At 44.3% G+C, this 16994-nt stretch overlaps 1 protein-coding gene across 1 annotated transcript in view; it reads right to left on the reverse strand.

Annotated features, from left to right (window-relative positions):
* Positions 1 to 282: 282 nt before the first annotated feature.
* LRIF1 (ligand dependent nuclear receptor interacting factor 1) overlaps positions 283 to 16994 on the reverse strand; it is a 29035-nt gene continuing 12323 nt past the window's right edge. The window contains exons 2-4 of the mRNA XM_089656311.1: positions 14050 to 15346; positions 9894 to 10061; positions 283 to 5226 (exon numbers count right to left, since the gene is read on the reverse strand). Coding sequence (XP_089512437.1) covers positions 4726 to 5226; positions 9894 to 10061; positions 14050 to 15346 — 1966 coding nt within the window. The 3' untranslated portion in view covers positions 283 to 4725. The remainder of the gene's footprint in view (positions 5227 to 9893; positions 10062 to 14049; positions 15347 to 16994) is intronic.

Genomic DNA, 16994 nt, shown 5'->3' on the forward strand with positions numbered 1-16994 from the left:
TACCAGGTCAATCACAGCCTATGAGGAGGGCGTGGGGCTCCCATGGCAAGACGAAGAGGATGAGCAAGGAGTGCTGGTGTGGGACCGCAGAAGAAGAGAATCGGGGCTGCTCTGTGCAAAACCATTACACAGAACACGTAACTATAATTTTTTTTTTTTTCTTCAATATAATAATAAACAAGTATAGAATCACTTTAAAATACTATGAAGCCCCCTTATCTGTTTTTTTAAATTGCTCCTTCAGGTCATATTTCCAGAAATAAACACAATACAGGCCAGTAGTTAAAAGCAGAAAACATTTATGGTTATGTTCCAATACCAAAAGCAGCAAAGAACAAAAATGATGCAATGTTGAAATACAAATGCAATGGAGCGAGATTCTAACAGATATTACAATATTTAAATTAAAAAAAAAAAAATCTTTTTGTCACAGATCTCTACCTGGTCTCTCTCTGTCTTTCACCTATCTATAACACACTTCAAAGACCCACATTCATCAGCCAAGAGCCTGTCTGTGCACGTGGATGTCCATATGAGCTCTGACACACATTACACACCGCTCTTCCTGCTTGTATCTATTGGCTGTGGGGAGCAGAGATCCTCAAGGTAGAAAAGCTATTCTATGTACAAGCAACCGAAAAACAAAAATCCTATTATAATGCAGCTTACCAGTTCTTAGATGTGGGGTGGCTACATTAGTTCTATTTTTTTTCCTTTATTTTTACCTAGTGATCCTGCTAGGAACAAACTTCCTTTCCAAGGGTGACACTCCCTGTACTGTATCTATGGAAGAGCAGTGTTGTCACCCCAGAACAGGAAGAGTGTTAGGACTACAGAACCCCCCATAATAGAGTTGGCAGATGTTCTGTTATCCTCAGAAAGAGCTGGGCAAAATGTAATAGATACATAATAAATTATCAGCTCACAAATGTTTGTCCGGGCCAACAGGGCTAGGACAAGGGGTGGGCAGGAGGGACGGCTGCCCTGGGCGCGGTGGGAATTTGTGGGGTTGTGCTAGAAGAGGTGATCTGGAGAGGAAGGGGGGGGGATTTGTGTTTGGAAGGGGGATTTGTGCTAGTAGGGATGGCTGGGGTGGGGGAATTTTTGTTAGGAGGGGTGATCTGGGGTGGGTTAACTTGTGCAGGGAGAGGGGGATTTGGAGGGGTGGGGGAGGATTTATGCTCAGAGGGTAAATTTAAGGGGTAGAGTATTTGTGCAGGGAGAGGGGGATTTGGAGGGATTGGGGAGGATTTATGCTCAGAGGGTACATTTGAGGGGTAGAGTATTTGTGCAGGGAGAGGGGGATTTATACTTAGAGGGGAAATTTAAGGAGTAAAATATTTGTGCTAGGGAGAGGGAGAATTTTAGTTTGGAGAGAAGTTAGGCTTGCAAAGGGAGTTCATGCTTAGGGGGTAAGTGTGAAGATTAGAGCTCACATTTTTCTGAAGGGGGAGGAAGGGGATTTTTGCTGACACATAATTCTCACACATTTTGGAGGGGAGGGGGGGGCACCATTTGGTATTTTCACCCTGGGCGCTAGATGACCTTGTCCCAGCACTGGTTGTAAGCTCTTACATAAACCCAGTGAAGTGACTGTCCTCAGGTGATACACAGAGATGAAACAAATCCTCCTACATAAGTTGTACCTGTTTATCTGCAGTCTTCTCTTCTTTACATCTGTTCAAAGTCCAGAATTTACACAAAAATTCTGAGCTTCAGAAGGCATGCAGCAGGGATCTGACATCACACACGGCACACTACAAAGTAAGCTAAGTGCATTTTGAGACCTGAGTGGAAGGAAAGAACGCACCCCCTTCTACACAGCCTCCTAGGGAAACATGCACAGCTGAGACTCTGCAACCTGCTGTGTGCTGGAGAGGAGGCCTCTCAGATTGCTTGGTGTCAGACTCATGCAGAAAGCAGAAGGAGAAAGAAATCACACTAGGTGCTTTGAATGGAGGCTAGAACACACTATAGAAGGAATGTGTTTTAATTATTAATGTTAGAGGTTTAAAGTAGAACTCTGGTCAAAATTGTTTTTTTTTTTCATGCAGTGGGGCTGTGCCCCCACTGCATGGATCAGCTGCTTGTTTTTTCTAGGGGTGAGGACAAAGCTCATACTCATGTGACCCGCTGATCCTACGGGAACCCGCGTTCCTCCATGGTCCAGCAGTGGACTGTTCAAGTCTATGGAGCATGCATTGAGCATGCTGACGTCAGGAACAGTCCATTTACAAGACCGCTGGACTGTGATGGGGCGGGAGCTGATAGGAAAGGTCTTGTGCATGGAAAATCCATGGGTCAGGTGATTATATCTTTGCTGTCCTCTCCCCTAGAGCAAAAGGAGCATTTAACCCATGCAGTGCTGGCACAGCCTCACTGAATAGGCAAGAAAAAAAACCCAAAATGTCCTGGAATTCTGCTTTAAACCCACTTTAACAAACAAAAAAGGGGGCAAGTAAGAGAATGTTATTTTGTTCAGGTTTACGTATGTCTCTCTTCCATCATCCACTATTATTCCAGCACACGTGACAGAAGCAACGTACAAAGATGCATGCACACACTTAAGCCAAATATAACTAGACAAGGCCAATCTACACCGGGGTGAAAGTCAACTCTCAACTCATTTAAAAAAAAAAAAAAAAAATTATGCAAAATTATGAAACTTCTCATTGTCTAAGCAGCGCTGCACCTAAGGTCTCTGGGTTGGTTCACACCACATGCAATCTAGAGCATTTTTTTTTCTGCATCAAGAATGCATGGAAAGTTATATGGTTTTCAACAACATAGTTCACACCAGTGCGGTCAGTTCCAGAAAAAAAGAAAAAAGGAGAACATGATGAATTTCTTCTGCAGCAAACCGCACATGTTCTTATTTAAGGAGAAGAAAAAAAAGAGGAAAAAATGCACCGGAACGCATTAAAAACAAGCATGCAGAGACGCATCCAAACTGCGTTTCTAGGGTGTGAACCGGCCCTCCAAGTCAGTCTGACCACGCTGCCGAGGTTTTTGACTCTCCTTCAGGTTATATTCATACTCAAAATCAGTGGATATCTAAACAGTAACTGTTTAGTGAGAACAAATACTACTTTCTATATAAATAATGGCTAATGGAGTCATGAGGAGCAAAGCCCCTAAAAGAATGAGAGGAGCCATAAGGAGCAAAGCCCCTTATATAACGAGGGGAACCACAAGGAGCAAAGCCCCTTCTATAACTAGGGGAGCCATAAGGAGCAAGGCTCCTTTTTTAACGAGGGGAACCACAAGGAGCAAAGCCCCTTCTATAACTAGGGGAGCCATAAGGAGCAAAGACCCTTCTATAACTAGGGGAGCCATAAGGAGCAAAGCCCCTTCTATAACTAGGGGAGCCATAAGGAGCAAAGCCCCTTATATAACTAGGGGAGCCATAAGGAGCAAAGCCCCTTATATAACTAGGGGAGCCATAAGGAGCAAGGCTCCTTTTATAACGAGGGGAGCCACAAGGAGCAAAGCCCCTAATATAAAAGGAGGGGAGCCATAACAGCAAATCTCCTAGTATAACAATGGGATCCATAAGGAGCAAAGCACTTAGTATAACCTAGGTAGCTAAAAAGAGCAGAGCCCCTAGTATGAGGGGTTTTCTGTGCCTGTAATATTCATACCTAGTCATTTACGTATGAATATTCAGATCTGTGCACATGTCCTATCATGGCTCTCTGGCTTTAAAAGCACACATCTGTAAAGTGAAAATGAAGTAAAAATATAACTCCAGCTGCACCACTGGACAGGACAGCTTGGTGCAGAATGATACAAATAAAACGTACAGACAATTTTAGAGGTGTTACTTAAAAATATTTAGAAGGATAAGCAACTGTAAAACATAATGCACGTACCCCTTCTACCCCTACCCTTGACCTAACCTAACCCTCCTTCCCTTTCACAGATGCATCTTCCCCTGATCTGACAGCTGTGGCCTCAGATATATGTTATCATCCTGGCCGCACAATACAGTGCCATAGGCTTCTAAGGGAGGCATGAAGCTTTGAGACGATCCCATAGGACTGTAATGCAAAGGAGCAGTCAGGATAGTGAGACTTGCAGTCAGGCCTAGACCTAGGGGGGTGCTGGGGTGGGCTATGCCCACCAGATTTTAGTTGTCCCCCCCCAGATCTCTGATAATTCAGCCACTAATCCATGAGACTTGATGGGGACAGTTGATATACGGGGGGGGGGAATGGTGGACTCGGGACAGGTGATTTAAGGGGCCACTTTGAAGAGGAGGGTTGATGTAAGGGTGCACTCTAATATGGACATTTTATGTTAGGGGGTACCCTGATGAGGACACCTGATGCAAAGGGGGACTCTGATAGGGACACCTGATATAGGGGAACACAGGTTCTGTTTATTCATCCTAATCTCATGACATTATACTATCGTTCTCTGTTCACTCCTGCGCTGCCTCTATTACCTGTCAGGTGTTACTTCCAGGTTGTGGTACAGAAGCGTGCCGAGTGAACAGGGAATACTGGTTCCATGCATCTTTGTCACACTATTGACTTTATGCTTCCTGAATTTATTTTACTGCACCCCCAGATCAAATATGCTAGACCTGGACCCATATGCAGCGCTGGCTGCAAACAAACATGGATGAGGATGCGGCTGTCAGATTAAGGCAAGTGTGCATCTGTGGAGGGGGCAAGTGGGTTAGGTTAGATCAGGGAAAAGGGGGCAAAATGTTTTAATTATTTATGACCACTTCTGTCTTCTTAAAGCCTCCAGAGCCTGCTCCCGCTCCTTCAATACCTCCTTCAGACGTTGGATTTTTTCATCCTTGGTTGTTTCATCAGGATACACAGACTCAAAGTGAAACCTCTGTCTCGGCGGAGGAGCTTCACTGAAATGTCCAGTGATGTCCTGACTGACATAGAAGGAATGGCTGTCTGAGGGGTCTGTATACATTTCTGGAGCACTGTCCTGGGCAAGGTGTGACGTGCTCAGATTCCCGTAGGCCGTCTTTGTTTCAGTCAATGCCAGGGAAGAGTATGTCCCTTCTCTGGACATTGTGTGCGTTACGTCTGAGGAGCCGGCAGGGACAGGTGTAGCTGTTGTAGAAAATGACCTACAGTTATTTCCAGCTGTGTCAGAAGTCATACTGAAGTCATATGCGTCTGCACTTTTCCTGCGCTTTGAAATGCTGGATGTCTCTGAAAATGGTAACTTTCTTCTCTCCGGAGTTTCAGTATATGCCTGTTTAAGAGGTTACAAGACAAAATTAGAGTATAATAAAAAAAAACACAGGTACGGCAGTCTGCCATAGAACTATACACTGCACGAGTGCCACAGAATACAGGACAAAAGCAGGACTTACAGAGGAACCCTCACCCCACCCCTATTTGCTCCCTCTTATCTGTATAGTTGGGTTGTACCAAAATAAAAAAAAAAAAAATAAAAATAAAAAAAGCATACTCACACACCTCCCTCCTGGTGCTCAAGTAATATTCTCTAGGCAGGGGCCCCCAACTCTTGGATGGCGGGTGGGGGGGGATGGGGGGTTAGTGGCTGGTAGAGTGAAACAGCACAACCTGCACTGCCACCCTCTGACCACCAGAAGGCACACAATCCCTTTCTCCCAGCAGCATTACCACCTTTCCTCTCTGTGGTTATGAAAAACAAGAATGGGAAGGAACAGAGCTGAGCTGGTGGGACAGGTACTCATAGATAAGCAACATCGGACTGATGCTACACGTACCCAGGTAAGTATAATTTCTAGAAAAAAAACAAAAACCTAAAACTTCTCTTTTACGTGTCGGTTCACATACATGTGAGTTGGATGCACTTTGAACCGTGTCCGATTCGCATGATATGTGAACCAGCAGTCTTCTCCCTGGAGCCGGTTCACATACCTGGGACAGCAGAAGTACCTTTTACAAAAAGAGTCCTGTGCAATTTTGAGCTCGGTTCAGGTGCGATTTCAATTGTCATACACTTTCACAATTCAAATCTGAACAAAGTTGCTCCGAAGGGGGCAGAAAAACACGCAGGTTAAAAAAAAAAAAAAAAAAAAAGTGCATTTATTATTTTTGTCCAAAGGAGCCTGGAAAGCACTGCACCAGTGATCAGTATATTATTGATGCCATGCAGGTCTCCTGCAGACCTGTCAGTATGTCTGCTTGCTTGTACACCTCGTATGGCAAGCAGATATTCTGACAGGAAGCTTCACTGAACTACCATGGCGCTCCACAGCACCGTGGTAGTTCACTGAGAACTACAAGCCGACAGCCACTAAGGTTGTCAGGACTTGTAGGCACTCGATCACAGAACACTGAATGAGTGACACGGCTGCGCTGTTTTCAAATCTGACAGATAGTATGGGGAAACCTCCCCCTATACTATCTGTCAGAGGGAGGGGGGCCCACAGGCGCGGATGAGGCTATGGGAACATGTTACATGTTCCACCTTAAAAACGGGTGGAACATGTAACATGTTCCAAAGGTGAACTTATTTAACTAATTGGGTCCCAGGGGTTGTTTTAAAATGGCACTAGAACAGCTGCTCTGGAGGGTCCAAGCATGGGTTTAGGCTGGAAATGACAGCCAGCCAGCCAGCCTGTTTTTCTGCCCCCTCCGGAGCAACTTTGTTCAGATTTGAATTGTGAAAGTGTATGACAATTGAAATCGCACCTGACAAAAGTTAATTCACCTTTTTGAACTTCAAGCTTTGAACGTTTTTTAACCATGTGTTCCTGCATACTCGAAACCACACTTCTTGCTTTGCTCATTTAGAATGCCATTAACAACAAATAGCACTTTAAGCAAGGCACTCATTTTTTTATGTCTTGTCATCATGGGCAGAATTGCACGATTTTGTGCACGCTCATACGCCGCATTAGTGTGAATGTAGGCTTACACAAAAAGTGGGGAAAAAAAAACACTAGTTGGAATTTGTAGAGAAATGAGTTACCAGTCTCCTGTGATCTTTTCTATTCTGAGGTAAAATCTGTGAAAAAAAAAAAACAAACCTGCAAAAGTATACTAATGCCCCATACACACTAAGAAAATCATACTAAAAATTTTGCGGAAGCACTGATCAAACGATTCTCTCTTCATTGATGAGCAGGATGTTTTAACCGATAACGATATTGTGAACGAAAAAAATCCGCTCTAACAACAATGAAAAATGTTGTCGTTTTGCATACGAACGACCGATTTTCTATGCGGTGGTATGACAGTCGTACGAAAAAAAATCTATCAAGCGCTATCACACATGAGCGGAAACAGAAGATGACTCGGATGTTTATGTCCAAGGAATCTTCGTAAACACGAACGAAAAATACAAATGTTAAAAGTAGATTGGCCTAATGAGATAATGAAACCAGAATTCTGCAGATTATATTTTATGTATCACGATTTATGTATATAGGTCATGTAATAAATGATATTATACTCATTGCTGGTAATTGTTGTGTATATCGCTCGTTCTGGCCGGAAGGGCATGGCTGCAAGGTCACACGCACAGCGGATCACTTCCACTTGTACGGAAGACGTCAACGTTACATATTGCCCGAACGATTTTTTTTAGATTGGTTAATGTGGGCCACGATTTCGACCAACGAACGAACGCCTCTCGGTCTTCGGATGACCAATTGGTCGATTTTCTAATCGTGCATTCCCACCTTAAGGCTCAGTTCACACTGCCACGACTTGTGATCCGACTTGTGAGACCCCAAGTCACATGACATGTGAAATCTCATGTTAGTCACTGAAAGCTGTCTTAATTAGCACTATTGAAGTCGCTCCGACTTTAGAAAAGGTTCCTGTAGTACTTCAAGCGACTTCTATCCAACTTGTGCCCATAGACTTTAATGGAAGTCGCCTCCAAGTCGGATCCTCATCTATATTGATGTGATGTGGATCCAACATTACAGGAAGTTTACCCAGGCATTCCCTGAAAGTTGCTTCAAAGTCACATCAAAGTAGTACTCAAGTCGGCAGGAAATCTCCTGGCAAAGTCACAGTGTAAGACGAATGACTTTCAGGTCACAGTAGTGTGAACTGAGACTAAAGAAGATGTAAACCCACAATACTCAGTAATCACTTGCAGTGCTGCTCAAGGTGCTCTGCTGGAAAGAAAATGCGGTGTCTCTCAGCAATGTAAGGGTGCGGGCTGTCTTGTGCTTGATTCAGAAAGCCATGAAGTATGGGGGGATGAGAGACACCGCATATGGCTAGCTCAACAGGTAGGAAGGAATATGAACGGCCTCAGGCTTGAACTCCTTCTGAGCCTCGCCACGGTGTGTGGGGTGAAATGCATCGACCTAGGCTCAAGAGGAGTTCAAGGCTGAGGAGGAGCTCAAAGCTGAGGCCCTTCACATTCCTTCCTACCTGTTGAGCTAGTGGTGTGCACGGTCTCATCCCCTAGATGTAACCCCAATCACTAAAATCTCATAGAAGCTTTAACAATTTTCAGATGTTTAATATATGTTTAAATCTGCGGCTTTCATGAAATTAACCACTTGCCGACCAGTCACGTACTTGGTATGTCAAGTGGTTGTACCAGGATGATGCCTGCAGCTGCAGGCATCACCCTGGTACCATTTTTTAGAGGCGACAGTCAGCCCTCTAGCACAAGCAAGTGGAACAGCTGACCAGCCACTTGATTGCTATTATGAGCAGTGGGAGGAAATGTCCCCACCCTCCCACCGACCTTCTGCGGCTTGTTCAGGATCTCCTGTCCCACTGGGAGACCCGAGCAAGCAGCGGGCGTGTCCACCGACTGGTCGGACAGTCGAACAAAGCCGGCATCAGCTTTGATTGCCTCTCTGCTATGGTAACTCAGAAGCGCCCCAGATGTCAACAGCACCATCTTGGTGTTTTGAATGCTTTTAAGCGCAGAGGAGGGATATGAGGTCTTATAGACCCCAGATACCTCCACGAACAGTACCTGTCACAAGGATGTTTACATTCCTTGTGACAGCAATAAAAGTGTTAAAAAAAAAAAATCACTAATATATATAAAACAATTAATAAAAATTAAGTGCCCCCGTCCTCCTGTTCAAAGGACGTGCACGCATGAAAACATATGACAGCACAAGATTCAATGCTCCAGTTCAACATCAGCTGTCATTATTTTAAGCAGAGACAATCACATGGCCGGTTACCTGCAACCAGTGGATTACAGTGGCAAGAAGTGGTGTATTCTTGTGGCTGGAATGACTGCATGCGTTTAGCTGCTGTTTGCATGTAGCCACACACAGAGCAGAGAGCTACGGTTACAGATAGACGTCCGAGCCTGGATATAGTCAGCTGTTTGCATGTAGCCACACAAAGAGGATAGCTGCGGTTAGGGACAGATGTCAGAGCCTGGATGCAGCTTATACATCCATCCATAACTGCAGTTATCCACTCTGTGTGTTTCTACATGTGAACAGCAGCAGCCACTGTCAACCAGCCATTAGTTTAAATGGTGCTAATTGCATGCCTTGATCACTCCAGCTGCAAGAAGCTGCTTATTCTTGCCTCTGAAATCCAGTGGCCACAGGTAACTGGCTGCATGAAAGAGGCCTATAGTGGAAGAAAAACTTAAACTTAAAAATGTTCCCTCCTCCAATCTACCTGTCTAACCTGTATAAAAAGATATGAGTACTTACCTACTTTTAATCGGCTCTGCTCCAGTCATGTGATCCCACAGCTCCAACTCCCCTGTCTGTGAGTGACTGCTGCAGGGGAAAGAAGGGAGAGCCAACAATGGCTGGGCCATGGGAGCCTATGGGTACAATCACAGCTTGTGGAGTTTTACGACCGCTGTCAAGTGCTCCTGGAGCTGCAGGATCACATGACCAGGAAAACACATGAATAAGCCCCAACTGCAGTTTCCTGAAATGTGTATGAAGGTGCTGGGAAAGAAGCGCTACTCACCATCAGGTCTTTGTTCTGAGTTGTGGATCTGCTCTCAGGGCGGAGTAGAGGAAGTCTGTTAAGAACGATCTTCTCTTTTTTGAAAAGGCCAAATTTGGTCCTCAGAGTATTGTCATCAATGACGTGGGACACAGAGACCTTTGTCTTCCCCATCTCTGCTTCCTTGACCTTCAAATGTAAAAAAAGTGAAAATTTAGGTCTTGAGGGTGGAGAGGCAGTGACACTAAAATTGCAGGGACCCTTTAAATAAATACACAACAGTGTCTTAGGGAGATGTATCATACAAGTCGCCTACAGGCAATCAGAGATAACAGAGTCCCCTCTCATCTCATAACAGTTGTATGTGCTGAAGGGACCAGACAAATGGCACTATACCTTAAATGTATACTGTCTACGCATCTGATCCACCCTTCAAATGTATCTACACGCAAGAAAAATGATAAAACATATTGCAGTTTGCCAGGCATGCACAGCCATCTTTTCCATTCACAAGGATCTGTAAATGGAAAAACTAGAAGAGCCACCCATGACAGAGGGGCTAGTAGTGCTCAATGAAGCACAAGTGTTCTGTTTCAAATGCCACTTTGTGCATTGACATAACTCCATAAACCCAGTCTGTCTGGACAGTATGGTAAGCACCTTCCACAGACAGCTCAACTCATAAAAAAAAAAACCAAAAAAAAAAACACAAGAAGTAGAATCCAAACACTTTTACTTCAGCTAACTGCAGTACAAAGGATGGTTTTTCAGTCTTTTAAGGGTAAGACTACAACGACTAAGCCCTGTCTCTGAATACTGTGCTGTGATCCCCTGCCTCCCTCCTGTACTGTGCCCTCCTGCCTCCCTCCTGTACTGTGCCCTCCTGCCTCCCTCCTGTACTGTGCCCTCCTGCCTCCCTCCTGTACTGTGATCCTCTGCCTCCCTCCTGTACTGTGCCCTCCTGCCTCCCTCCTGTACTGTGATCCTCTGCCTCCCTCCTGCCTCCCCCCTGTACTGTAATCCCCTGCCTCCCCCCTGTACTGTGCCCTCCAGCCTCCCCCCCTGTACTATGCTGTCCTGTCCTTGCTTTACTGTGCTCCTTGCCTCCCCCCTGTACTATGCTCTCCTGTCCTTTGTGTTGATTAGTCTGATTTATGGCATATTTTACTTTTGTTTAAAATGTATTTTATTGACAGTACGAATAAATAAAAAAAAATGAAAGGAAGACTTTGAAAACACAACAGATCTCAATGGGGAAAAATCTCCTGCTGGATCTCTATACTGATATGGACGGGGTAATGTGTTAGGAATGTAAGTATGCCTCATTGTTTGATGGAAATGAAAATTATCGACCTACAGAGGACTGAATTCAAAGACACCCCGAGAATCAAAGTGAAAAGATAATGCAGCAGGCGAATCCATTTTGCTGAAATTTCATTGCAGCAACTCAGAATGGTCTACAGTAGTTTGTATGGCCCCCACACGCTTGTATGCATGCCCCTAATGAGACAACGGATGGTGTCCTGGGGGATTTTCTCCCAGATCTGGACCAGGGCATCACTGAGCTCCTGGACAGTCTGAGGTGCAACCTGGCGGCGTCAGATGGACTGTAACATGATATCACAGAGGTGTTCTATTGGATTTTGGTCAGGCGAGTGTGGGGGCCATTCAATGGTATCAATTCCTTCATCCTCCAGGAACTGCCTGCATACTCTCACCACATGAGGCCGGGCATTTCCATGCACCAGGAGGAACCCAGAACCCACTGCACCAGCGTAGGGTCTGATAATGGGTCCAAGGATTTCATCCCGATACCTAATGGCAGTCAGGGTGCCATTGTCTAGCCTGTAGAGGTCTGTGCGTCCCTCCATGGATATGCCTCCCCAGACCATCACTGATCCACCACCAGACGGTCATGCTGAATAATGTTACAAGCAGCAGAACGTTCTCCACGGCTTCTCCAGACCCTTTCACGTCTGTCACATGTGCTCAGGGTGAACCTGCTCTCATCTGTGAAAAGCACAGAGCACCAGTGGCAGACTTGCCAATTCTGGCAAATGCCAATCAACCTCTATGGAGCCGGGCAGTGAGCACAGGGCCCACTAGAGGACATCGGGCCCTCAGGCCACCCTCATGAAGTCTATTTCTGATTGTTTGGTCAGAGACATTCACACCAGTGGCTTGCTGGAGGTCATTTTGTAGGGCTCTGGCAGTGCTCATCCTGTTCCTCTTTGCACAAAGGAGCAGATACCGGTCCTGCTGATGGGTTAGGGACCTTCTATGGCCCTGTCCAGCTCTCCTAGTATAACTGCCTGTCTCCTGGAATCTCCTCCATGCTCTTGAGACTGTGCTGGGAGACACAGCAAACCTTCTGGCAATGGCACGTATTGATGTGCCATCCTGGAGGAGTTTGACTGCCTGTGCAACCTCTGTAGGGTCCAGGTAAGGCCTCATGCTACCAGCAGTGACACTGACCCTAGCCAAATGCAAAATTAGTGAAAAACTGTCAGAAAAGATGAGTAGGGAAAAACATCAGTGGCCTCCACCTGTAAAACCATTCCTGTTTTGGGGGTTGTCTCATTGTTGCCCATCTAGTTCACCTGTTGTTAATGTCATTAACACCAAAGCAGCTGAAACGGATTAAGAACCCCCTCTGCTACTTAACTGACAAGATCAATATCCCAGGAGTTTCATTGACTTCATGCTAGACTCTGATTAAAAAGCGTTCCTTTAATTTTTTTGAGCAGTGTATATGCTTAATTCTAGAAACTATTTATACTTTAATTCTAGAGAGTAGGTGTGTAAATTGGGGCAGGCTGGTAGGGGTCCCACTGTATTACTTTGCCCAAAGGCCCTTGATGCTAATAAGATGGCCCTGCATGGCAGCAGTTCTGTATGCTAAATTCAACAAGGTATATAAAACTTTCAATGTGGTGAGGTGTACTCAGATGGCCACTGGTTATGTTAACTTGCGGCTCAGCAATAGGTAAAACAGCAGCTCCAATGCCTGTTTTTACAGCCCCTCGGCCACCAGCTGTCATTTTTATAGTGATTATGCTGAAAGGCATATAGCACTACACTGCATCTGTATTTCAAAAGAAAAAAAATGTGCATTAACTGATTATTTGCATTGGAGTCTAAAGCATTGTAACCGTTATCGATGTGCCAGAGGTGTAATGCTCTCGCGACACAGGATTAAAGAAAATACAGTGAAGAACCCCAGGAATCAGATGAGGGGTGGGGAGCAGAATGGTATCTACATGGGGTGGGGGGGTGAGGTAACATGAAATTATAATCAGAAATGTAGAAGTAACCCTTAAACAACGAAACACCAAACCCCTTCTAAAAGACTCTTGCACATGGGCACAAAAAACACCACGTGCTTAGGCCTTTTTTTACCTACTGGTCTGAACCTGCTGATTGCTTTCAATGGGCATTTACACACAGGTAAATATATCTATAAACTAACGCGGTGTTTAAAGCAGTGAATAAAAAAAAACAAAAGGATATGCATTACTAGCCATTCTTTTGTGCACAGGAGCAGGTAAATCACACCCCCCCAGGTGTAATTCTTCTGGGAGCTAGACAAATTTTTTCACACATATACAGGTGTAAATACAATAGACTTACTGGTAGGATCGTCAGATGAAAGTAAGGAGAGAAAGTCTTAAAAAGAAAACTAATACAGCCACCACATCCAAGAATTTGTAAGCTGAAACATAATTAAGGTTTACTTTTTAATGCTAGTGGTTAGCACTTCTGCCTAGCAGCGCTAGGGTTGTCAGTTCTTAGTGCCAGGAGTCTGCATGTTCTCCCTGTACCTGTGTGCATTTCCTCCAGGTACTCCAGTCCATACTTCAAAAACATGCTCGTAGGTTAATTGGCTCCTGTCTAAAATCGCCCCAATGTGTATGTATGAATGTGAATTAGGGGTCTTAGATAGTAAATTCCTTGAGGGCAGGGATTGATGTGAATGTACAATACATATGCAAATCACTGAGTAAATTGATGGTGCTGTAATAAATAAAAAAATCGATAAGGATAGTTAGTGACAGACAGGCATACTATTTTTTATACGAAAAAACATTCAACCACTTCCTCTATGAGTGAACATGCATGCACCAACATAATTAAAAAAAAATTTAATATATATATATATATATATATATATATATACCTGATTATCTGAACTCTGTAAACCATAACCCTGTGATGCCGAAGGGGTGTATACTTTGGTGGAAGTGGTTTCCTTTGATTGAGGTTTCTGGATGTTGGCAGCAATGTCCTCATCGTCATCATCATCATCTATATAAATCACCTCGGGCTCTTTTTTACTGACTTGAGTGGGTGTGCATATTTTGTTTTTTGCAGGACTGGCGGCATCCGGATGAACAAGCGGGGAGCTGCCAGAGTTCACTGTTTGTTTGGTGGTTAGAGTGGGCAAATTATTTTTTGACAAAACCACTTCAACCAATTTATTGGCGAGATCTTTTCCTTTTTCCGTATTGAACGGATTTTTTTCAGAAGTTTCCTGTTTGACATTGACTGCGCTCTTAAGCTCACCTGTGCTTTTTGACAAAAAATAAATTTTATTATTGCACATCACAAGAGCGCTGTCTTTTATTTTTGCGACATTGGGACTGAGCAAATTCTGTTCCTCGATCTTCGCTCCGGACATAAATGTTAGAATCTTTGATGCTGTGTCAGTATTTGTCTTTACTGGAACAACGGATTCTGTGTTTTCCTGCACGACCCACTTCAATGGTCCTTTAGAAGGGGTTGCTGTACCAGACTGCACGGCTGGAACCAATACTGGAGATAACAGAGGAGACTGTGGTGTGGGTGTTATTGTGGGTGTCTTCATGGTATTCACAGGAGACACGTATATAACAGAAGGGATCTTGTTAGTATCATTACTTGTGTTCGGGGGTAGAATCCTCTGCTGAATAGAGAAAGGCAGGGAAGAAGCAGGAAGGGATTTCACTTCTGCGTGAGCAGGTATCTGAAGACCATGACCAGGCGGAAAAATTGGGATGGTCTTCATTGGAAGAGATCCAGGTTTTGTATTCATGATTATGAAAGACGGAGTTCCCGTTTGAGGGTTTGGTGGCAAATTCAACGGAGGTTTTTCCAGTATGACGGCTGTGTTTTGGTGAGCCGTAAGCTTGTTGTCAACACGGATGGTTTTTGAAGCATCGGCAGGATTCTTCTGGGTTGTGATGATGTAATTGGTTGAACCGAGTTGCTGTACCAGTTGTGCATTCACTGGGCACGGTATCGTCACATTGGAAACAGGTGAGGGCAGAGACAACCTGACGGGCTGTTGTACGTTCAGCATGGGGGTATTTGTTATTACAGGAGAAGAAACAACTGGAGCTGGGTTATCCTTTGTGTTTAAGACTGGAATGAGTTGCAGGACATTTTTTCCTTGTGCCCCAGGACTTTGGACAACTTGATACATGCATCCCGTAAGGCTGCAAAAAAGGAAAAATAAATACATTCAAATTTACAATATTTGTCATAATTTTGATTATTGATATTGTAAGCTGAACTCTAGTCAGACTAAACATTTGGGGGCGGTTTCATCTACAAAAGGATTTTTTTCTCTTTATCCAGTCCGTAGATTTAGCATAGCCCCTCTCTGATAGGGCAGGAGACCTCACTTTTCTCTGCAGCATTTCAGTAACACTTACAGGTCTTGTCCCTCCACCAGCCAATTACTACACAATGAAAACAGAGCAGTAGACTGATGAGCTCATTTCTCTACTGCTTTGCTTGCACATACTATCTTCGTTTAGACTTGCTTGGACTTTAACACACATTAAAGGAGCTTACTGCTTCAACGTGCTTTTTGATCTGATTTTGATGCTTCTGTGATGCTTTTTTGAACCTTTAATGAAGCTTAGCAAATGCCCTGTGTGTGTGTTGATTTTCTGTTTGTTTTAAAGGGGGGCCCAGTAGAACCCCAGCTCAGCAGTACCACCACTCAGCAGATCCCCAGCTCATTAGTACCCTTGAGCATTCTTCCCACTGGCCACCAACGTAAGGAGCATTCTTCCCACTGGCCACCAACGTAAGGAGCATTCTTCCCACTGGCCACCAACGTAAGGAGCATTCTTCCCACTGATCACCAATGTAAGGAGCATTTTTCCCACCAATGTAAGGAGCATTCTTCCCACTGGCCACCATTGTAAGGAGCATTCTTCCCACCAATGTAAGGAGCATTCTTCCCACCAATGTAAGGGACATTCTTCCCACTGGCCACCATTGTAAGGAGCATTCTTCCCACTGATCACCAATGTAAGGAGCATTCTTCCCACTGACCAACTGTGTAAAAAGTATTCTTCTCACCAACTTAAAATGATACTAAACACACACTGTTTCATTTACATTGTCCTTTTTCTTTCTGTATGTGGATGATGGTACATTTTTTCCTAATTGATATTTGGCTGTCACATGTCCCAAGGAAAAAAAAAGCAGGAGGACTTTCTGTCCTCTGCTGCTGGTCATATATTCAAGATTTAAAAAGAGCCTTTGGAATACAGAGTAAAAATAAATAATAATAATATTATTAAATTGTCAGTCACAGGCTATGTCACGCTCCTCCCGCCTGCTGTGTCTTAGAACAGCAGGGAGGTGAAGCCTCCATCAATCAAAATGTAATATCCCACCTCAATTGTATTAAGCTGGTTAGTGGGCATGAAGGAGGAGGGAGGGAGTGGGCTGTCATTTACCACTATGTATCCAGTATACTTTTGAAATCCATCCGGAAATTGTAACTTACGATATTGAAGTGGGACAACAAGATCTCCTTGGAGGGACTTGTCAAAAGGATGCACTATAAGTCCTCATGCACAATGGACGTTTTTACAGCTGTTTTTGGCTTTTGGCGTGTTTTTCTATAGCCAGTAAACTCCCCAGCATGTTATCCTATGTGTCCATGCACAGAAAAGCTGTAATCAACGTTTTTTGGCTGGAAAAAAATGCCCAGTACTAGTGGGTTTCTAGGAGTTTTTTTTTTTTGCTGTAAAAATATGACGTCCTCCCAGAACGAGAGAACCACCGCGCTCCCGTCATCTAAGGATTTGGTGGACGGAAAGTGGTTAAAGGAGGGAGTGGGCC

The sequence above is a fragment of the Staurois parvus genome, unplaced genomic scaffold (assembly GCF_062004578.1).
Source record: "Staurois parvus isolate SC_StPar_1 unplaced genomic scaffold, SC_StPar_1.0 ptg000897l, whole genome shotgun sequence".
In the NCBI taxonomy this organism is placed as follows: domain Eukaryota; kingdom Metazoa; phylum Chordata; class Amphibia; order Anura; family Ranidae; genus Staurois; species Staurois parvus.